At 39.3% G+C, this 23,265-nt stretch overlaps 1 protein-coding gene across 6 annotated transcripts in view; it reads left to right on the top strand.

The window, feature by feature from the left end:
- Esr1 (estrogen receptor 1) overlaps positions 1 to 23,265 on the top strand; it is a 381,784-nt gene that overhangs the window by 330,504 nt on the left and 28,015 nt on the right. For all 6 annotated transcript variants that reach the window (XM_048799977.1, XM_048799971.1, XM_015502311.2 and 3 more), the window contains one exon: positions 8,132 to 8,265. In XM_048799977.1, coding sequence (XP_048655934.1) covers positions 8,132 to 8,265 — 134 coding nt within the window. The remainder of the gene's footprint in view (positions 1 to 8,131; positions 8,266 to 23,265) is intronic.

Here is a 23,265-nt window from a genome sequence, read left to right on the forward strand (position 1 = left end):
CATCCCACCCCCAACGTCTCCTTCAGACTTCTCTCCTCCCTCCCTTCCTCTCCTTTGTGCACTGTTGCCAAATCAATCAGAACAAAGTGCTTATGGTGCCTGATCCCGACACCCACTGATAAGCCCTCTTCTTCCCACCATCATCTTGTGACTCTTCTATTAACCACTCTTCACGCTCTGACTAAGCCCCCTTTGCAAGTTTCTCTCCTTAGAAATAGCCAGCTCAGCCTGCTCCATGGCCCCACCTCCACTTCTCCCACCTCGGGGCCTAGACCTTCCTTCCTCCTCACTCACACAACCCCTGGAGACCCATGTCAAATGCTGCATCTTCTTTTGTGCTTTTACTAATCACACCATTGGAAATGATTCAAATCTCTAAAGCAAGGTGCTATCAAAGTCCATTCCCCCCCTTTTTTTTTGCACCACTGGCACCCAGATCTCACGAGTGCATGTTAAGCAAGTGCTTTATAGTGAGCTACATCCCCAGCCCTGGAATTCCATATCTTATCCCCCCTGGTCATACAGTACCCATGTCTACAGAAGATCAGTGCACTTTTGCATCCCATGTGTTGCTGTGTGTTGAGAGTATGTTGGAACAGGGAGGAATTATCTCTAAAATTTTAATAACAGTTTATTTCTTATTCAAAACATTTTTTTCAGAGTAGGTATATCTCTTGCTAGGTGAACCTCTCGTTAAGGGACCCAGAATCCTTCTAGTCTGTACCCCTGTCCCTCACTAGGTCCTTGAAGGGCTCCTGATTCGGGTGGTGGGTGGAGGTCTGGGGAAGCACATGTGTTTCTTTGCAACTTCATCATAGAGGAGATGTCAGCAGTGTCTGCTTACTTTCCATTGGCCAGAGCCCAGTCATATGTCCACTCTTAACCAGGAGGGAATTCAAGAGAACAAGGAAAAGTGCTTTGGGGAACATGGCTGTCATCGTTGTCATCACAGCCTTCACTTCTGGTTGCCAAATATCTATTTCTCCCACACAAAGAACACACTTAGCACCACCCCAGGGAGAGGATCCCATCACATCTACCCATAGAGTCAGCTCAAGGATTTCTCAATGATGTACTGTCCTCTCTGTCAAGGACGGATGTGGCTTCCCCTGGTTTGGCAGCCTCACCCACAAGATGTACCCGATGCCCCGTGATCAAGCAAGGGCAAATGCACTGTGATCCAAACTTCTTTACAGAGAAATGGAAGAAGGGAAGACTCAGTATCACTCTTTCATAGGAGCTAGGACATTCTGGTGGGCAGACTCATGGTGGCTTCTACTCTCCTGAGCTGGAAAGTTCTTTAATTAGTCCCTAATTTTGCTCTCTGGGAGCAAAGTGCTCTAATTTTCTCCTACCCTGATGGGAGGGTCTTCTGTTCCATCATTCACTTACTGGGAGGTTTTTCTTCCCATTGTTCCCCTGTGGTCGCATCTGAAGTGGGCAATGGTGGGCTCTCCAGTGGTCATAGCACTTCCTGCCCACGGACCCTTGAGGCTTAAGGATCAGAGGCTCAGAACAATCAAAAGCTGTTTTTCAGTCAAAAGCTGTAATTTCTTTGGTAGGACACTTGTCTCCACAACCTAGGAGGCTTCAATTTATATGCCTCTTGTCAGTTCCAACCACTTGTAACCACTCCCAAAGTACTTTGCTAGAGACAGTTCTTAAATCCGATTATTCTTTATTTTATTATTGTTGTTTATGCTTTAATTGACAAATAAGATTTGTATATGTTTATGGTGTACAACATGATGTTTTGAAATATATACATATTCTAAACAAAAGGATTGCATCACATAAGCATCTTTTATTTGTGGTGAGATAAAATCCATTCTCTGGGCAATCGTTACGCATATGATGCAACGCATGCTATTAGCTGTAGTCACTATGTTGCCCAGAAGAACTCTTAAACTTAGTTCTCCTCTCAGTGATGGTTTGTATCCTTTGACCAACATCCCCCATGCCAAACCCCCTTCCCTTCCCAGCCTCTGGTAACCATTCCTCTCTCTGCTTCTGTGAGATGGACACGTTTTGATTCCACACATATGTGAGACCATATTGCATTTGTCTTTCTGTACTTCAGGTTCATCCATATCATTGAAAAATGAATTTTCTTCTTTTTCAAGGCTAAGCAGTATTCCATTATATGTACATACCACATTTTCTACATCTGTTCGTCCACTGATAGACACTTAGGTGGATTCCATTTTTTTGCAATTATGAATAATGTTTCAAGGACATAGGAGTGCAATATCTCTTTGACATACTGATTTGGTTTCCTTTGAACACGTTGCTAGATCATATGATAATTCTATTTTCAAAATTTTGAAGAACCTCTGTGCTATTTTCCAAAGTGGCTGCACCAACTTACATTTCTACCAATAGGGTGCAAGGGCTCCATATTTCCCACGTTCTCACCAACAAGTTTGATATTCTCATTGGCTTCTTAGTCTTTGGGCCTTTCCCTTATGATTTGAGTGTGACTCCTTTGAGGTTTTTTGAATGATGTGTTTGGATGGGAGGTAATACCCTTTTGGAGTTATTCTTTTCCATGAGACTATGTTGTAGGCATCCTTTGATATCTTTAGGAGATTGGTTCCAGGACCCCTGAGGATACCCAGATCTGTGGAGACTCAAGTCCCATATATAAAATTAGCACATGAAATATATATACCCTTCCATGAAGTTTAAATCATCTCTAGACTACGTATTATACCTAATGCATTGTAAGTGCTGTGCCAATTGTTGCTATACTTCATTTTTCAGGAAATGATGACAAGGAAAAATGTTCTTGCTCAGTACTTGTTCCGTAGAGGTGCAGCCATGGTAGGTCTAACCATATAATGCATGAAGCACCACAGGATGCAGAGTGTGTAGATATGAGAGTCTAGATGTACTCTGTAAACTGAGGAGCCTTCCTGGGCCTTTCTTACCCAAGACCCTTTTCGGTTTCATCTCTTAATATTTTTTGGCCAGAAATAGTTGGTTTTTCCAAATCTGTAAGACCATCTACCTTTTTTTTTTTTTTTCATTCCCTTCAGTTTCTGCTTGAGCTCACCTCTTTCTGGTAATGCCTTACTGATGGCAGCCACAGTACCCACTGCAGTCTGACTCTTTCTGCCCACTTCTCTGGGTACTTGGTCTGCCTTCCAAGTTATTGCAGATGTTTTATGATGTTGTAGCAGGGTTCCCTAGCTTGCTACAGTATCCATTTCCTTACTACCCGGCACTGAGGAAGTAAACATTTAAACATTTTTTTATAACATTATTTCCACTTCTGGCACCCATCTCTCTCTTCTCCATGATCTAACTGCTATATCACAATCATCATGCACCAATGGCTTCTTTACTTTTTAAATTCAACTTACATTCCAATATGGGTGATTCTGTCACTCCTTTCATTCAGAAACAAGTAGTGAAATAAAGTGACAGATTCATGGTCATATATTTCCTAAGTAGTGATATCAAGATTTGAACCCATATAGGCTCTGGGATACAGAGCCTAAATCACTTGTTAAAAATTGCATCTTTTAAGATATATTGCTTACAATTTGCCATTTTCAGTTCTTCTTTCTATGCTTCAGAGTTGTATATGCAAACCTCATGATCCTACAAATATTTTTGAAGTCAAGTTCTTCAAATATGACTGATCTTACCACAATTGATTTTATACAGTATCTTATTTGTAACTGTTTTCTAACCATATTGTGCTATTTTTCATTGAATCTCCTATGCTGATCTGGGTTTTCTTGGTTTCTATTTCTCTAATTCCTTACATACAAGAGAGGCTGATGGGTAACATTACAGTTTGTAAAGCATATTTTGAAGATATAAAAGATTTGATTATTAGACATCTTTATTTCCTTCCCATGGGGAAGAAGAGGAACTTGAAGATTCTGAAAAACAGGATTTCACTTTTATAGAGAAGTATCAAGACCTGCTCTGAGCTCTTTCAAGCCCTGTTCCTTCTCTCATTACTTAAGTGACAATGGGCTGCATTTGAAGAGGGTCAGTAGCAGAACAAGGTTCCCCACAAGGGGATTTCGAGGTGTTCTGAAAAGCTGCCTGATATAATCGGCGAAGGAGTTAGTCATGGCAGGCTGTCACGTCTCACAGTGGGAGTCATGGGCTGGTCGGCTTGGTAAACTTGCTTTTGATCTATGATTCCTTTAAAATACATGTTGTTTTTTCCACACCCTGTGTGTTTCTCAGCCTCAGGAGCACCTCCATGGATTTACACTAATCTTGTCTTACAGTAATGTTACCTCCAGATTTTCAGCACCGCCCTCCCCTTTCTGATGCTGTGGATACATTCACTTCTTCAAAAAAACTGAGTTAAATGCTCTTTGAAGTTGGTGCAGGATATTTTGACGGGGCTCTGACCTCAACCAACAGTGAGAGTTTCTTTGCACCAGACAGAAGACAAGTGCCTGTCTTAGAGTGCCTGTCTCAGACTCATGCACCAGAATGTGGAGCACCTATATTCACGTGAAAGAGAGACTCCAGGGACCTCCTCTCATGCCCTGTGATTGCCGCTCAATACATGCTCTCTCCACATCCCTAAAGGACATACACACACACTCAAGGGGAGAAGTGAACTGAGAATTGGGGGTATGCCCCATCTCTGAGGACACAGTCTATAGCTTCTAATGAATACTGCAGTGTCAGCATTATGTCTGCAGATAATAATTGCTAGTGGGGATAAGCAGGATATTCAGAGAAAAGAGAGTGCAGAAAAATCCACCTTTGCTGGAAGAGTTAAGAACGATTCAGGCATTTTCCTTCATCAGAAAATGTGGGAGACTGTTGAAAAAGGACGAGAAGAAAGGAAAATTGTTCAGACTCTACTTTCTCGGTTTCTGAACTGAACTTTTGCTCGCAGCAGGTGAAGGCAGGCTTCCTCCCACACCAAGACTTCCTCCCTGCTGGTGTGCAGTCTGCTAAGTAAACAGAGACTTTATACTGAGAAAGGAACATTTCTCTATTTTGGCTATGAGTTGTTATTTTTAAAGCTTCATCTTCCAAACATTTTCCCTTATCCTTGTTTATTTTTTCACTGGAAAGAAAATGTACCACATTTGCAAAATTCAGCTAGATGACAAGGAAAACCCACTCCTAGGATGCCCTCTCCACTTAAGGCCAAGGGCCCCTTTGGAGAGACCACTATCTCATCCTCACTTTGAGCAATATGGCTTTTAAAATTTCCCCTGTATGTCCAGATTTCCATGGTCAACATGAAATGCACACAGCACTCGTATTCTAGATGCTTCTCCCTTGACAGACACTCATCTCTCTATTCATCAACATATACGTAACTAATACTTAAATATCATCCCTGCCAAATGCCACATAGCATTCTAAATATTTCACATTAAAAACACTTACTAAACTGTGTCGAACATACAGTGGCAAATGCTTCAATATTGACACAGATGAAATTGGTGGAGACTGACATTAGATGCAGAGATTCTTTCTGGACCTTTTCTGTGGATGGCATCTCATGTCATTGCACATATGCTCCCAGTTTTCACCTCTTCATTTAAGATTCCCATTGCTTTCTTCTCTATGCCCTAATGTGGAGCACAGGACTGGTATATAATAGATCCTCATAATTTTGAATTAAAGAAAGGAAGACAAAGAAAACCTTTTTGTTAGGATTCTTCCTTCTAGTATGTAGGCAGTGTGGTTTGATAGGAAAGTTTAGAGTCCTAATTCCACTACTTGGACAACAGGAAAAATAACACTCTGGAAATGAATATCAAGAGTCCCTAGTCTATCTCAAGCCAGTGGTTTGTTCCAAAATGGTGTTGAGGACACCAACTTGTTACCTGAAAAGAGTGTTAAGCTGAATCTTATCTTAAGACTACACCAAAACAAATCCCACAAGAGGGTAGGTAGCACAGCTATGTGAATACACCCAAATCCACTGCATTGTATTCTTTCAATGGGTGAATTATATAGCATGTGGGTATCTCTTAATAAAGTCATTATAAAAAATGAATACATTCCAGAAAATCAGAAATTTAAACATAAAAGCATAGAACGTTACTGAAAGGAAACATAAGATTTATGTGTTATTGGAATGGGGACTGACCTTATCCAGCAAGACATAGTATTCTAGAGCCATAAATGAAAAGTTTGATAAATCTGATCCTGCAATAATTAAATCATTTTAGGAAGAAAACACCAGAAACAAAATTTAAAAAAAAAAAGATGACAAACCATGGGAAAACCATATTAGAAAGATGTATGAGATGGCACTAATTCCTATCATATATAAATATCTCTTAAGAATCAAGGTGGAGGGCTGGGGATGTGGCTCAAGCGGTAGTGTGCTCGCCTGGCATGCGTGCGGCCTGGGTTTGATCCTCAGCACACATACAAAGATGTTGTGTCCGCCGAAAATTAAAAAATAAATATTAAAAAATTTCTCTCTCTCTCTCTCTCTAAAAAAAAAAGCAGAATCAAGGTGAAAATGACCAATAACCCAACTGAAAATTGTGGGCAAAGTACTACAGCAGGCAATTCAGAGGAAAATCTCATGTCAACATAGTTTCCTATGGAACTGGAGGTGTACCTTAGTGGTAAACCACATGTTTAGCTCTGGGTTCAATAGCCAGAATAAGGGGAAAAAATTATTCTACCAGTAGCTTATTGGTACAAGCTCTTTGAAACCAATGTTTTAACTATCGGAAATAAAAATATATTATGTCTTTTGTTCTAGCGATTCTAACTCTAATAATGTATTCTGTAGCTATCTATATGTGTCCAAGGGCATAAACATAGGATTATCATTTTGTGAAATGTTTGTAACAGCACAATACTTAGAATCAAGCTAAATATCAACTAAAAAAGAGGTGGATAAATAAATTGTCATATACCACTTAAGAATGTTCTGGTCAACAATGGACCACATGTATAATGGTGTTCCCATAAGGTTATATTGCTTAGTGACATTGTGGCCATCTTAGTTTATCTAAACTCTATGATGATCATACAGTGACAGAATTGTCTAACAGCACATTTCTCAGAGTGTGTCCCCATCATTATGTGACAAATGATTGTATAGCATTCTGTTCAGTGATAACTGTTCAGTTGTTAAACTTGGTTAATAAAGAACTCCAAGATCTATTAATCAAAGACAAAATGAAGTCCTGAATTATGTTTCTGCTCATATTTAAATGTTATGTGTTTTACAAATGACTGAATATGCACAGACTCTTTTAACTTATTCCTGTGTTTTAAAATTTTCAAACATATCATGCCCTCAAATGAATGGATTCCTTCCATATATAGTATCTCTCTTTATTTCTGAAACAACCCCACAGATAGGATATGGCCATGTGCATTTTTAAATATTACGTCTTATGACCTTTTGAATTTGCTTATTTAATAGTTGCAACCACTAAGGTGAAATCCTTGACGCCAAGTTTCTGTTGGAAGGGGAGAAGGCCTGAATTTCTTTTGATGGTATAGGAGAAGCATCATCAGCTACACAGGCCTACCTCATCACCTACAGCCACCACTCTATGTTCTTTCCTGCTGCTCTCTTTCTGTGTAGGACTTTCTTCTAGTTATGCATTCACATACTTACTTGAGGAAATCCTACATTCTCTTATGGTTAACTCAAATGTCACTTCCTAGGTACATTCTTCCCCACAGTCCTTTATAACACCAATGATCCAGCCCAGACTCACACCATAGTAAACTTCTTGGCACATTGGTATATTACTTGAAGGTCACAAGCATCTTGAGGGCAAACCCTCCCCTTTTATTCTCATGACTACTACAGTATCTAGAATACAGTAACAGAGCAATGAACTGTATTAGAAAAAAAAATTGCCTGAATCTTAATTATTTTCAGTTACTATAGATTGAAGAACTCCACATTTAATGTCGTAGATTTGGCAACTAAACACATCTTTTCTAGGAATTTGAAGTGAAGATGTTTATTGATGGAAAAATCTTTGCTCGTCTTGCCTTCTGGAATTCAAATGAATGTCCATGTTCCATTAAGAGGATGGGCTGCAGGTTTTTATTACAGATTTGGAGTCGGTAGCTTTTTATAAATGTAATTTGGGGTTTTGCGGAAACTTTCCTGTCCTTTAATGCTTCTAAAAATTTGTTTTTGTAGGAATCAGGGTAAATGTGTAGAGGGCATGGTGGAGATCTTTGACATGTTGCTGGCTACGTCGACCCGGTTCCGTATGATGAATCTGCAGGGAGAGGAATTTGTGTGCCTCAAATCTATCATTTTGCTTAATTCTGGTGAGTTGATGACATGTGAGAACTTAATGCTGGATTATTGGAAGAAATATCTGTTTGTACTTTTTAGCAAGATATGATCTACCCACTCCAAGGTCATGATGTCATAAATGGAAAGACATTATGCATGTTTAAAAATAACCCATCATCATTGTAAGTTTCTTGGGAAGCTAGAACAATGTTAGTCAAATATTAAAAGTGAAAATGATAATGGACAATCAAATGGCCTTTTGGTTGAAACATGCGCATCCTTTCTCAGAGTTAGGGATTTAAAAAATTAAAAATGGTGGATGTAGGTAATATATATTCATTGAGAGTTATGCATGTCAGAAGTCAGCAGACCAAGAGGCACTAATAAGAAGTTGTGATCTGTAGGCTGGGGGGATTGCAACTCAATGGTACAGTGTGTGCTTAGCATGTGCAAAGCTCTGGGTTCCAACCCCAGGAACACTAAGAAGAAAAATTATGACCATTTCCAACTCCAGGTAGTAAAGACAGTTATTTGAGACAGATCATGTTTCTGGTTAAAATTGATTAAATTAGCTTAAATAAACCAGCTACTAAAACTGAGCATCATGGAATGCAGCAGCAAGAGCATTTTTCACCTGCCCATGAAGTCTACTCTTGCTGTCCCGTCCTATTTATGTACCTGAGAAAGCTTAGCTGAGAGTAGCAATGGTTCGGCTTTGCTTTTCTGTTTTTCTACAGTGAGGCTGGCCGTGGCATGGAGTCACCACAGGCCACCCAGGTGGAAAAGATGGCTCAGCCTGAATTAACACGCTTACTCCTCCCAGCCCCCTTCATGTGTGGGTCAAGAACTAGTTCTATAGCCTCAGGGACTGGAAGCCCTCAATTGAGTGCCACTTGCTCAGTGGATACCTTGAGTGGGGACTGAACGCCCCCAGCCCTACTTTGTGCCTCCTACGTCATTCTTAGGGTGAAATCATAGTTATTTTGAAGCCTCAGGTCCAGTTTAGTTCCTTACACCATTACCTCTCACAGTCCGTTTGATCAAATAACAGCACTTCCTTGTCTTTCTTGTCTCTCCCTGAGGAATGCCAATCCCATCCCATCTCCCCAAACAATTTTCCACTTCTCTGGCCCCCCAGTGCTAGCAACTCACTGCCTAATGATTCTCACAGTAATCATGCTCACTTATCAACTAAAAAATGGAAATCGGTACTATCACAGGAGGCAAGGACTGCGTTACAGAGTGAAGTTCCCTGGAAAATACTGTGGTCTGTTCGGAGGAAGTGATTACCACACCATTCAAGTTTCGGGTCTCACTCACAAGCATTGTGCCTATTCATTTGAGTCATTTGTCCTGTACATTGAAGGGTGTAGATCCCACAATGGCTCTTTATTGGATGAGAGTTCTGGGAGCAGTGCCACTCGGCTGCACAGTGCCAGGTCCTGAACCTGCTCCTCCTTTGGTGGAGGGCTGGCACACACGCAGAGCTTTCATGTGGGAAATCTGCTAACTTCAGGGAAAGCGGGCCTAACAAGTGTTGGGACTTATTTCCCTCTTTAACCAGGAAAGAGGCTGGGTGTGGTGGTGCACACCTGCTATCCCAACTCCTCAGGAGGCTGAGGCAGGAGGAGTACAAGTTTGAGACTAGCCCAGGCAACTTAGTCTATGGCTCAAAACAAAACATAAAAGGGCTGGGAGTGTAGCTCAGAGGTAGAGTGCTTGCCTAGCGTGTGTGAGGCCATACATTCTGTCCCCAGCACTGAAAAATAAAACCCAAAATTCATAATCAGGGAAGGATACCCCAGACAGGAAGTGGCATTACTCAGAGTTGTAGAATCAACACCTGTGATTTATCTGCTCTTAGTAATGAAAAAATACCTCCTTCGGATCCAGATAGCCTTTTCCTGAATTTTGATTGTTTCTGTTCCTAGGACAGTGTGGGTTTTATTATTTTTTTAAACATTTGGTAAAAAAAGAAAAAAAAAGTCATAATATTACCACCAAAACATTAGATTCATAGACCAAGGATTTTTAAAATCCATGGAGAAAAACTTTCAGTTATAACCCAGGGAGAAAAACGTTCAGCCTTCACTGGAACGTTTTTACTCAAAGACTGGCCCTAGAACCTCAATACTGAATTTTTCATGGCAGGATTTGGCCCTTTCCATCTGACTCCTTGTCATGCGAGTTTTATACCCTGTCCTTGTTCCTTCATTTCTTAGTATCCTCTGTGTGCTTGCTGGCTCTTGAAGGGCTGGAACACTGTTTTGGAAATACGAGGCCCTGTAATGTTGATAGAGTTTATAGTTTTCTTTTTCATGAGATAACAGTGCAGCAGCTTGGCAGCTTGTCTTTCCCATCAAGGACTGTGCTGCTGGCTCAAGGGAGCAGGAACAGAGCAGAAAGTAGTCTCTCAACCCTGTCACAAGTGAAACCACTCTTCTCAACACAAAAGTGAGCTGTTTTGGAAAAGCAGACACAGCTCCTGGTGTCTCATATTGTCCCCATCAAAGCAGAATCAAAGTGGACAGCCTCTGAAACACAATGGTATGTTATTGGGAGCCTTTTTCTGAGTAAAGAAAGCAACCTGTCATTGGAAGAATACCACCATCAATGGTTCCCCGTGCACACACACAATGGAGGGGAAAGATTTTTCTAAAAACCTAACTAGTTCATGGTTTTGTTCGGGTAACATCTTACCTATCATGAGACAAATTACAAAGCTACTCTGATTCCAAGAGCCTCTGACAGAAGCCACACTGGAAGTGTTCAGAAAACCTGAATTAGAAGATAGCTTCCTAGGCCTGGGCAGCAAATCCCCAGCATACGGAGGAGCCTAAGGTTTTGTGTCATGGGCCTGTCAAAAGTCTGACAAGGCCGTGTTCACGTTGGCCCTGATTTTGGAGCAGAGGCACAAGGAGAATTGAAGGGTTACTGTGAGGACCTGCCAGGAACATCTTCCTGGAATTCTCTAAAGGCCAGAAATTCACAGCAGCTTGGGAGAAGATATCCATCACGATTCTTGCCTCATTTAGAATAACTTATTGTTTTGCTTGCAAAAGACTGGAATCATACATCGGGCAAGCACTGTTTTTCTGCACTGAAGGACAAAGGCAATCCTGGTTAAACCAAAGATGCTGTAACAGAATCTGTACCAGCTTCAAGACTTCAAAGAACTAGCTGGGCTGAACTCAGGAGGAGGGTGAATAAGAACAGAGCAGATGAGCTCAGGGCACAGCCACTTAAGGAGCAGGAGTAGAGGAAGGTTGGGGTGTTGGAGCTGGGAGAGGAGACTGAGGAGGCAGCCCTGTGCCTATCCACGGTCTTCCTTCCACCCAGGTGACTTCCCATCTTCCCCAGGAGCGATCAGATATTTTGCTTTCTTCTAGACCTAGTTCAGATCCCTTCTTACTTGGGAAATCTTTCTAGTGCTCAGTTCATAATGCATCTTCTTTCTCTGGTCTGTGTCAATACTGAAAAATTTACCATTTAATTAATCGGGTAATTTCATTTCTTTAATCAATAATTTCATTCACTTATTCAACAATCCAATGCTTAGTGAATCCCCACTGTGATCTTTGTGCCAAATATACCAAAATGAATGTCACAGTTTTATGACTTTTCTTTTTCTTTCAGCTTTTCACTTTAACCTATTCTCTGGTTCTGTGTGCATGTATTTCCTAATTCTTGCATGAACTATTCATACCATTTTTGTATTCCTCATGGTCTTTAGATTGTCAACATATATTGCACCATTCAGTCGTTTAATAGATGCTTATTTGCTGAACATGGCCTGGAGAACCTTGAAAGTCCTTATTTTTTTCCCCAGCATTTTCCTACCATTCTGAAATATATCATTCTTTTTTGGAGGATTAAGCTCCAGATAATATCGAATTATTAAGAGGAAAAAGTGATGTCCCTATGCTGCTGCTGTGGGTAAGGAGGAAATGCTGTGGAAAATGTATAAAGCAGTTCTTGGGACATAGTGTCCTCAGTTAGGAGTTGCGTCCTCATTGCCCATGAGAACCTGGCCTACACGGAGTGGATTACTGTATTTTTGCAATGCAATGAAATATTGTAGTTGAAAGGCTTATGAAAGAAGTGCAGGAACCTGGAGGTAAAGTAGTAGAGGCTGTGAGGGTTACCCTGAAGCTTTAAACAATTGTGCTAATTAATTATGTTTAGAAAAAGTTAGAGTGAGATTTATCTTAAGAGTAATAACTGATTGTGATTGAACTTTAGTGTTGAAAGCTTAATGAAGGTATGGGACTCAGTGCAGAATCACCACAGCTCATTCACCATCCATCCTGTCTTCTCTTAACTTTCAGAATCCACACCCAGTCAGAACTCCACCTTTTTAAAAAGCCTTTTTCATAACTCAGAAAAATCCATGTATCCTAGTTTTATATGCATATATCTATAATCTCTAATGAAAGTTTGCTTTGTTTGGTCTGAAATTCAATTTAATAATTATTTCCTCCCTTTCTGGAACACTTTTTGATCACAATTCTACATATTTATTCTGAAGAGCCTCATTCACTTTGCTCCTTGGAAACATTATCCAGCTCGAGCCTGGAGAGCTGGTCTCAGATTCCTGATTCTAGCTCCTGGGTGTTCGTCTCTCTGTAGGGCCTTTTTCTTCTCCTGGCCCACAAACCAACTCCCGCCACCCGGAAGTCCTCTCCATGTGCTGCTGGTTCCCCAAAACACCATTAACAGGACATCTTGTCCTGGAAGGCCTTACCTGAACTGACCTTTGGACAATATTTCTCTTTCAGTTAATGGAATAATGAGGGATGAGAGCCAAAGTCCACAGACTCTTAAAAACTGAAGGTGAAATGTAAGGGAAAACAGAATGCTAGAAAGGATATGGCAGGATTTCTAAAGTGTGTACCCTAGTGAAGCAAGGGAATGTTGAACAGGAGCAGATATAGTGGACATAAACTTAAAACTGTTAGGCTATTTTGACTGTGTACCTGGCCACCATGGTGTCCTGAAGTCAAGCACGTGATGTTGAACTCATGGCATTCAAGCGCCTTTTCTGTCTTCATCAGTAGCCACACTCTGGTCAAGGAAGCATTTCTTTCACAATTTATTATTATTATTATTATTATTATTATTATTATTATTATACCAGGGATTGACTCCAGGGTTCTTAACCACTGAGCCATATCCCCAGCCCCGTTTTATATTTTATTTAGAGACAGGGTTTCTCTGAGTAGCGTAGGGCCTCACTAAATTGCTGAGGTTGGCTCTGAACTCTCAATTCTCCTTTCTCAACCTCTCAAGCCGCTGGAATTACAGGCATGAGCCACCTCACTCAGCTCTCCCACAATTAAATTTAACAAGTTCTATCACAAAGAATATTCCAGCTCTCCAGACCTGGATCATTTGCACTTGTTCTGTGTTATTAGACAGTCACTCAGAGCATTTATGTTTTTAAGTTTAGAAGTAATACAGTAATTCAGAGGGTCCCTATATTTAGATGAAAGAACATTTTTTTAAACATGTTGACTGTAAACATTGAGGATCATTGATTCTCAACAATTAAAGGTTTCTGAGGAAGAAGCCTTGGAAATCACAAATGGGCACATTGCCAAGGATGCCCATTGTTGTTCCATTGAAAAAGATTTGATTATATTATCTCTGTGTTCTCTGTAATGCCAAGCTTCCTCTCCAGGGAGCCTGCTTATTGTCATTATTTTGAAATGAGTGGCACTTCACAGTTATTAAGTGGTTCATTGTCTCCTCTCTGGCTGACTGGATTGTGCAGGCAGCAACTCAACTTTTGGAGCCTTCACCTATTACCAAATTCCAGTGTGGCTTTAAATAAGCCTCATGGCCACCTCCTGAAAATGTGACATCGCATGATCTTTGTCATCAGAGAGGACTGGAACTCAATACAAAGGATGCCACCACTTACTTGAAGGGGTAGTAATAGAGGCCCTTTGATAAGTTACTTCCCTGAAGCCAGTGTGTAAAACAGTCCCGAGTGACACTCACTCAGCTGTTGTGACAATTGAGAGCCTGGCCACACAGTCCATGTGGCATCTTACACTTGCTTGCAGCATGTGGGAGATGCCCATGAATGCAAGAGTGTTTAATCCCAGGTCTCCAAATACAAATACCCTGGCTCTGGGCTCCATGAAATAAATTACTCTGCTTTTCTCAGCAGATAATAAGTGAATTCCTCCAGAAAATTCTGAGGCAGGATTTCACTTCTCATTTGGAATGAAAAGCTCTCAGTCTCAGAAGAAGGATGCCCTTGAGATGGGGTAGGTTTGGTCCTTCAAAGTTCTCCTGGAGGGTCTGAGAACTGGGAACCAACCAAGTGCCTGTAGCCTGGGGAAACCTAAGGAGTGAATGATTTGAATATGGTGTTGATACCGCTGGTAATTGGCAATGAGTCCTGCTTCCTCACATGTTGAAGTATAACATCAGAGAAGCATGCTGAGGAAAGCATATAAAGCCGGGTTTATTTTAAAAGGGCTATTACAGTCTTCTCCAGGGAAGGACAAGTGGGGCATAGGTGCTATCCTGGTATCCCAAGAAGTGAGGGTGTTCTGCCTGTTGTATATATCCTAGACTTTCTTTGTTCTCCTGCTCTCTTCCCCCTTATCTCTGTCCTTCCTGCATACGTGACTAGGCCCAGGAGATGCTCTGGTGGGATGGCCAAAAGGGAGAAGCAGATGGACTTGGGGAAGGGCCAAATGGAGTGATCCAGGCAGGAAGCAGCCCAGGAGGACACATTAATTAACAACTTCTACAACTCCTTGTAGGCCGGGACAATTCTCGGGACAGGTTATCTTAGCAAATATCATTTTACAATGTTACAGGTTCCATGGAGCAAGGGCAGGTTATCTTGTTAAGCGTAGAGGAAGGGCTCTGAAGGCATTAACACTTCAATCCTTCAGGGGCAGTTTCCAACTTCCCAGACCCAAATTGTCCTCCCTTCTCTCATCGGACCCAATTTACCTATTTACCCAATTTGCTTGTCTTTGATTCTAGCTTCATTCCCCCATCTAATTTTAGGAGCTCCTTACTGTTGTAATGAAATGGGACCTCTCTGGCTGCTTGGAGCTGAGAGGGGGTGGCGTGGAGTGGGACAAGCAGTTAGGAGTTACCTTTTAGAAATTGGGTTGGTTGAGAAGTCCGTGGTAAAAATCTGGTTGTAAAGAACAGGTTGTAGGGTCACCTGGGGATGGGTGATTCTATGAGATAGAAACAAAAATATATGAATACTGAAATGAGATTAACACAAAATGAGTGTTGCAGCATCTGGAACATGTCAATGAATATCATGAAGTTGCTTTAGAAGTCAATAATCTCTCACCAGGAGGTGCAAGAGCTAAGAAGTTGTCCCCTATAACAAGGCCAGACACGACAAGGCCTTTATTTGGGAATATAAATCTTTAACATTGCCAGAGTTATCAGGAATGTAAACACAATACTTAACTTTTAATATCACAGATGTCCATCCTCATAAGATGTAGGTGAGCTATTTAATGTCAGCTGATTTTTGGAAAAGATGATCTTATTGGTATGATGACCTCTGTGTTTAGTAGAGATCTCTTTTTTTTTTGTTACTTAAGGCTAGATAATCATGCTAGCAAACACTGATTAAGCCTACCTGTGTAGGAGGTTAGGAAGAGCTCTAGGCCTTAAACTTACAAAAAAATCCTGGCTTTGGCAGGTTCTCTTGATAGTTATCAGGCATTCCTGCCTGAAAATCTCTCTTTTGTAGCCTCCAGACTTATTTATTCTTAGGGGCTAACACAAGTGTATATCTTAAGTTACATTTAACCATTGCTTTTTTTTTTTAATGCCCAGGAGTGGTTGTGTTTTGGTTTTAACTATTTCTGCTAGATATTTAAGATCAAGCTGGTCAAATTGATCTTATTCCTATCTGTTGTTAAAAGTCAGCAGAGTTCCTACAGGGTCACTCATGGGGAGCTTGAGAGCAGCTTCTTACCTCGGCTAATGACATTTGCCCTAAGATGGGTTGAGGTCTCATTGACCATGTGGCTTCCCTTGGAAGCATCAGGGATGTCTCCCTTCTCCAATGACCCCCTCTTCATAGCAAGTGCACTGATTGGATTTTCCTTCTCCAGTGGTCTCATTAATCTCCCTGACGGGGAGACCATGTGTCCCAGAGTTGCAAAGCTCTTTAGAAAGTTCTCTGTTCCCTGGTTTAGGCCAACTGAGATGGCAAGAGCCAAATATTGGTTTTCTTGGTTCTTTCAATTTAACTTTAATTTTTAAGTCTTGATTTTAAATATCTAGTAGGCCAGTTTCATTAGTCTTAAAATGAGAGTATTTTGCTTTAACTTTAAGGTTTATAACTTCACAGTCATTTACCCCTTTTATTTAATTGGGGTCTGCATTATCCGGTGGGTGATGGTTTATTATCTTAAATTAACCCAGGTTGTGTGATCTTGAAACAGTATGTCTGCAAAGCATTAATAGGTAATAATTATAGAGTTTACAAGGAAAATACAAAATGGAATTAACAAGAGTAAAAAACACAATTAATTTGTGTAACAGTTATCTTGAATTTTGGCTGATTTATTCATTATATTCTGTTTGAGATCACAATAATCTTTATATCAAAAATCAATCTTTTGAACACAATTTTAAATGAACTGAAGTCTGGCCTACTTTGGAAACATTTGAACATGCAGTAAGGTTGGAGGCAGAGCCTTATCTCAGTAAGGCAGGGCTCCTCAAAAATCTTAAGTGTTCTAGTTCTGAAGCTGATCTTTGCCTCTTTCTTAAATATCATTTTACAAACGTTACATATTATTTCTTGCGTCTATATGAATGTTAGCTAACATAATATGATATTACATGTAAAAATGAATTAAAGAAAGGCTAAGAGAACTTTTAACCTTCTTTTTGTAGAAGTGGCAAAATGGTTTTATATTTTACAATATTAACTTTTGAATAGATCAGACTTTCATTATCTTTTAAAAATACATTTAAATTTTATCCCAGTGTAAAAAAGTAACATAAAATTGTATGTATGTGTGTGTACACACACACACACACACATACACACATATATGTAAATTAAAAGGGTTCTTTTGTATATAGCATTATGCCGATTGGGACTTAACTTTTAGCATATATGTATATATATCTTATTGATAACAGGTCTAGTTATAGAACATGATATAAATAAATTCCCAATAAATTTTGTTATCTTTATAAGTCTAAAATTAAAATTACTAGACAACTTTAGTTCAGAGAACACCAGCTTGATAAAAATGTTACTTTAAACCTTCTACCTTAAAGACATGTATACCTGGAATATAGGAATACATTTAATATACAAAGAAGAGTAATAGCACCACCATTACATTGATGTTTTTATATTAATCGAGTTTAGCTCTTAAATAAAAATCTAGACTGTGTAATATAATCTAATACTCCAAAATAACCATTGTTGTTTAATCACAGTTATATAAAATTTAATTCCTTCAAGACTAGTTGTTCTAAAGAATAAAACTTAACAGAAACAACATTAGTAAATTAATATTTTAAGAAATCCTTGCCATTTTAGCACATAGATTAAACTTTGGTTTACATCAGTACATTAACATTTGACCTTAGGAAAAAATCCCGAATTGATTGTTCCACATATATATATAAAACCAACTTAGTTACACACAAACTTGTTGAAATTTTCCCTTTACTTACACAGACATTCTTATCACTTACTTAGACCTACATGTTGTTTATTTCATTACACAAAGACTTTCTTACCCAGAGGCATTTTCTTTTTCCTTTTACTAAGTATATTTTTATATCTAGAACCTTCTAATTTCTCTTTCCTATCCATTGATCCTTCTTTTTATTTACATTCTGAAACAACCCTTGTTAATTTCTGAATTTAGATAAATTACTCCATTTTACTAAGATGAGATATTTTATATATATTAAAGTTATAGGACTTTAATTGAAGTGTAGTTGAACCTTTTGAGGTCCTTTGTGTATAGGATTATACCTGTTGGGACTTAATTTTTAGTAACCTTGTCTTTAGTTATGACACAAAGCAATTAAAAAACCTTTATTTACCAATCAAAACACCAATAATGTTTAAGTATGTTTCCCTATGGAACTTAGAGAGTTAAGATTACTTGATGTTATATTTAACAGTTAGCATTTTAACTTTGTAAATTAATCAGATGTCTCTAAGAAACACATTTATGAGTAATCCTATACATATCAAATTTATTTATCTCATTGTAAAAACCAAGATATCAGACAAGTGTATTGAACAGTATTTGCCATCTCTTCCTGGTTGAAGAAAAGTCCTAGAAACAATGGATGTTAGACATTTTATAGACATTGACATTTTATTAATTCTTTGACCACCTAGAGAGACTTGTGAGTTAAGTAATTTTAAAGACATTTTACCTTTATTTGTTTACCCAATTTAAATTGACCCTTTTTAAATCACATGAATTAAAGGTATTTGAATTCATTTTTTAATTTTGATTTGTGAGTACTCATTATCTATATATCAATTTTAATATTATGTACATGATATATGGATGCTCACATAGACAGACAACATGATACACCACTGTGCACACATACGAAAGCAAAGACCTTGTAGCTTTTTGTAGGTGAATCTCCATTGCAATGTTTCAGATGTTTCAAAGGACTCTATAGTTGAATAAAAAATAGGAGTAATCATAAAAACATTAACCTAGGTGTGTAGGATCAAAATCATGAGCTCAAAAAAAAAAAAAAAAGAAAGAAAGAAAGAATCTAAGAACAGGAGTCCTAGAAAAAAATGACATGGCTGTTAATTATTTTAGTAAAGCATTATATAATTTTTGCTCAGGCTAGCATGAATTCAGGCAAAAGACACTTCATTTTCCCCCTTGGGTTTTAGATTAGTCTCCTACTGAGCCTGCAAGCTTCTTCCATTTACATTTCAATGTAAGCCCTTCCAGGAGATCTGGAAGGAGATGAGGGAAATTGCTGTTCTGAGCAGAAATCTCATGCTTAGGCATTTTAACCAATTTTTTTTTTTCTAGTTGGTCATCTGACAGGTTTGGACATCAAAAATCATGATACTTTTGTATATACAGTATGTTCATGCCAATTCATGTCTTTATACATGTATTTTTTACATTACAATTCTTATTACACATATATATCACAATTTTTCATATCTCTGTTTGTATAAAAAGTAGGTTGACATCCAATTCGTGTCTTCATACATGTACTTTAGATAATGATGTCCATCACATTCCACCATCCTTGCTAATCCCCTGCCTCCTCTCTTTCCTTCCCACCTCCTCTTCCTTTATATACAAAGATATGAAAAATTGTGCTTTATATGTGTAATAAGAATTATAATGCATTCCACTGTCATATATTTAAAAAAATAAAATCAATTAAATAAAAAAGAGGGGGGTAGGGATGTAACATCTATCTATCTCAGTGGTCAAGGACTCTTGGATTCAATCCTCAGTAACAAAAAAAAAATGGGAAAAAGTAAAATAGAGAAGGTTTATTTTGGAAAAAAAAAAGAAAAAGAAAATCATGATACCTTATTTCCATTACTTTTGAGGATGAACCTACTATGTTAAGCTCCTTACTGAGCTATACCATTGACTGTTAAGCAAGTCCATTCTTTTGTGTGATCACTCCCAGGGCTATTTCTTCTCTCAGTGACAAACAGGTTAAATTTTATCCAAGTACATGTATGAAAACACGAATTGGTGTGAATATACTTTGTAAACAACTAGAGATATGAAAAAATATGCTCTATATGTGTAATAAGAATTGTAATGCATTCCACTGTCATATATAAATTTTTAAAAATTAATTAAAAAATTATTTTCTTCAGTAGGTAAACTAAGGACTGAGGATAGGGGCTTAGAGTAAGGCCCCTTTTTAATGCCTTAAAGGTCTTGATATGTTCTGGTTCCCACATCAGGGTATTTGCTCTTTGGTGTAGGGTTTCTTTAAAGAGGCTGTAAAGAGGCTTAGCTAATTGCCCATAACCAGGAATTCAAAGCAGGCAGTATTCAATTATCTTAAGAAGCCTCTGAGTTGCCTTACTGTTTCAGGTAGAGGATATTGTCCTGTGGGGGTTATCTTCCTGTCCTAGCTTGCCTGTTCCTTAAACGGCTGTGATCCTAAGTATTGAACTTATTGTTGGCATAATTGAGCTTTCTTTCTTTCTTTTCCTTATCAGCTAATGTAATGGCCTTTTGGTTTTTTTCCTGAGTGGTGGCACATTAAAAAAAAGGATGTCAGCTACATATTGGAGAACAATTACAGATGTTTTGTCTCTGAATTCTGATAAGTACTTAGCTAGAGTTAATCCAAACAAGTGAAGGCTATCTTTAAATCCTTGATGCAACACTGTCTAGGTTAATTGAGAGTCACTATTTGGTTCCTCAAAAGCAAACAGATATTGTGGTTGAGAGTCTAGGGGTATACAGAAAATGGCATCTTTTAAATCTAACACAGTAATCCAAGCAGCATCAGCTAGAATCTCAGATAACAGAGTATATGGATTAGGAACTATAGGGTGGAGGGGAATGACTTCTTCATTAGTTATTCTGCACTAGGCCCCATTCCCCATTTGGCTTTTGAACACCCAAAATGAGTGTGTTATATCAGCTGCTGTAGGACATTAGAAGTATCTGCCAATTAAGCTTCTGAATGATCTTTAATTAAACCCCCCCACACACTTTTTTTTTGTCTTTATGCTCCCTTTCTTTTTTTCCTTTCTGATCTCTATTATTAAAAAAAACAGAAGTTGCAAGCTTGAGGATATCATCTAAGAATCGATCAGGGCCATATGCCCATTTTTGTAATTTCCTCCAAATTTCTGGGACCAACTGAATGATAAATTTATCCTCTTAAAAGTAAGTGGACCTCTATGGATTCAAGATCCAGGGTGTTTTTCTTTTCTTTTAATTGTCTCCCTTTATCTTTTCATGAAAATAGCAGGATTTTCCTGAGAGCTTTATGTAATAATTTCCCAGGCATCCTGCTCATCATTTGGATCCCAGTTAGAATCATTTCTGGGAACTGCCTGTGCTCTAGATGATAATTAGGTTTGTTCCTAGTTTGTGCTGCTGGGACTTGGGCAAGATGTAGGTCACCCCCAAATTGTTCAGCTGATTTTAGGGTGGCTTCCTTCTTAAAGTTTGGTTAAAAAATAGCATAATATCTTTCCAGGTGAGGTCAGACACCTGGCATAAGTTCTGAAACATCTCAATATATTTATCTGGATCCTCTGAAAATCTCCCTAATTTTATTCTTATCTGTTTTAAGTTGAGGGGGTTACCTTGATTTTTCTCCCTTAGTAGGTAATTCCTTAAGGCTTTCTCCTCTCGTGGCAAAGATTATTGAGGGCAGGCCTGGCAACATAAGAAAATGAGGCACTTTTCCTGATCATCTTGATTTCCCAGTATGCAGGCTAGTGGTGGACCTGCACACTGTCAAGAGTGAAGTTACTATCTTAACACTTGCTATGGGTCCCTAAGCTTAAGCTTCACTATGGCCCAGAAAACCCATCTCTCATCACCTAGCTTTCCCAAAGTTATTTATGGCCTCCTTTGGCGAAGTGCTAGGGTCCCAGTTTGCCCTATCCCAGAGATCCTTGGAGGATTCAAACTTAAGGGCATTACTGCTTTCCTCCCTGACACTATAAAACTCCTGATTATGAAAAAACCCTGAAAAAAAAGAAGGACATTGTACATTTCTTTGCCTATTTTTTTTGCCCTGTAGACTAAAGGACTCGCTGGAGAATAAGGGAACATCTACTGGTTGTTAGGCGCATAACGCCCTATTTTAAACCAATCCCGGAGTTTATTGGAGGGATTGGTTTAAAATAGAATGCCTCCCTCCTGCAGATTTTTTTTTAATATATTGAACACATTTGAGCAGAGGAAGAGTAATGGGGAGATTTTAACTGGCTAGTGAAGGCTAGGTATGCAAACAATGGGAACATTGGTATTTTCTTACTAACAGTTTTCAGCTTAATCTGAATTGATAGTGTCTGACCAGGGAAGGAAAGCACCCTGGAGGGGTGGTATTGGGAGAAGGGTACAGAGAGTATTGTATAGGCCACATGGAGGCTAGTTGTAACAGACCCTTTCCCTCACTGCCACTTATGGACCTGTCATCCTAGATACCCCTTAGGGCAGTGAGGAGTGGAATCTGGAGAAGGAACCTTTGGAATTTACCCAAGAGTGGTCTGGGCCAGAATTCCTCAGTAGTTCCAAGCTCCTTCATCTGCCTCCACGCATCCGAGGTAGACCAAGACTAGAGATGCTGTGCACTTATGCCCATTGCTCTCCAGGCCTGGACAGAAAAGTAGGAAGTGGCTTCGGTCTGCACAGAACAAGTGATTGGGAGCTGCCTAGGCCAGTAAATCTTTCCCCAAGTCTTGAAGAATGATGGTTGCACTAACAGCATATAAGTAGCCAACAGGTGCCCCCATTATCATTCTCCACAAAGAAAAAGACAGAAAGATGCACCTCAAAAACAGATGTGGGGGTGCATGAAGAGGAGCTTACTTTGGTGTAGATCTCGGTGGGACCTCCAAATATGATACAGCCAATTATCACTGAGTCCTGCTTCCAAATATACTGAAGTATAACATTAGAGAAGCATGCTCTGGAAAGCATATAAAGCAGGATTTATTTAAAAAGGGATAATACAGGCTTTTTTAGGGAGGGACAAGGGGGCCATACCTGCTATCCTGGTATCCCCAGAAATGAGGGTGTTCTGCCTGTGTTATATATCCTAGACTTTCTTTGTTCTCCTACTCTGTTCTCCCTTATCTCTCTCCTTTCTGCATATGTGATAAGGCCCAGGAGATGCTCTGGTGGGATGGCCAAAAGGGAGAAGCAGATGGACTGGGGAAGGGCCAAATGGAGTGATCCAGGAAGGAAGCAGCCCAGGACACATTAATTAACAACTTTTACAACTCCCAGTAGGCAAGGACAATTCCTGGGACATGGTACCTTAGCCACAGGGGCAGGTTATCCTGA

The sequence above is a fragment of the Marmota marmota genome, unplaced genomic scaffold (genome assembly GCF_001458135.2).
Source record: "Marmota marmota marmota unplaced genomic scaffold, marMar, whole genome shotgun sequence".
Classification (NCBI taxonomy): Eukaryota; Metazoa; Chordata; class Mammalia; order Rodentia; family Sciuridae; genus Marmota; species Marmota marmota.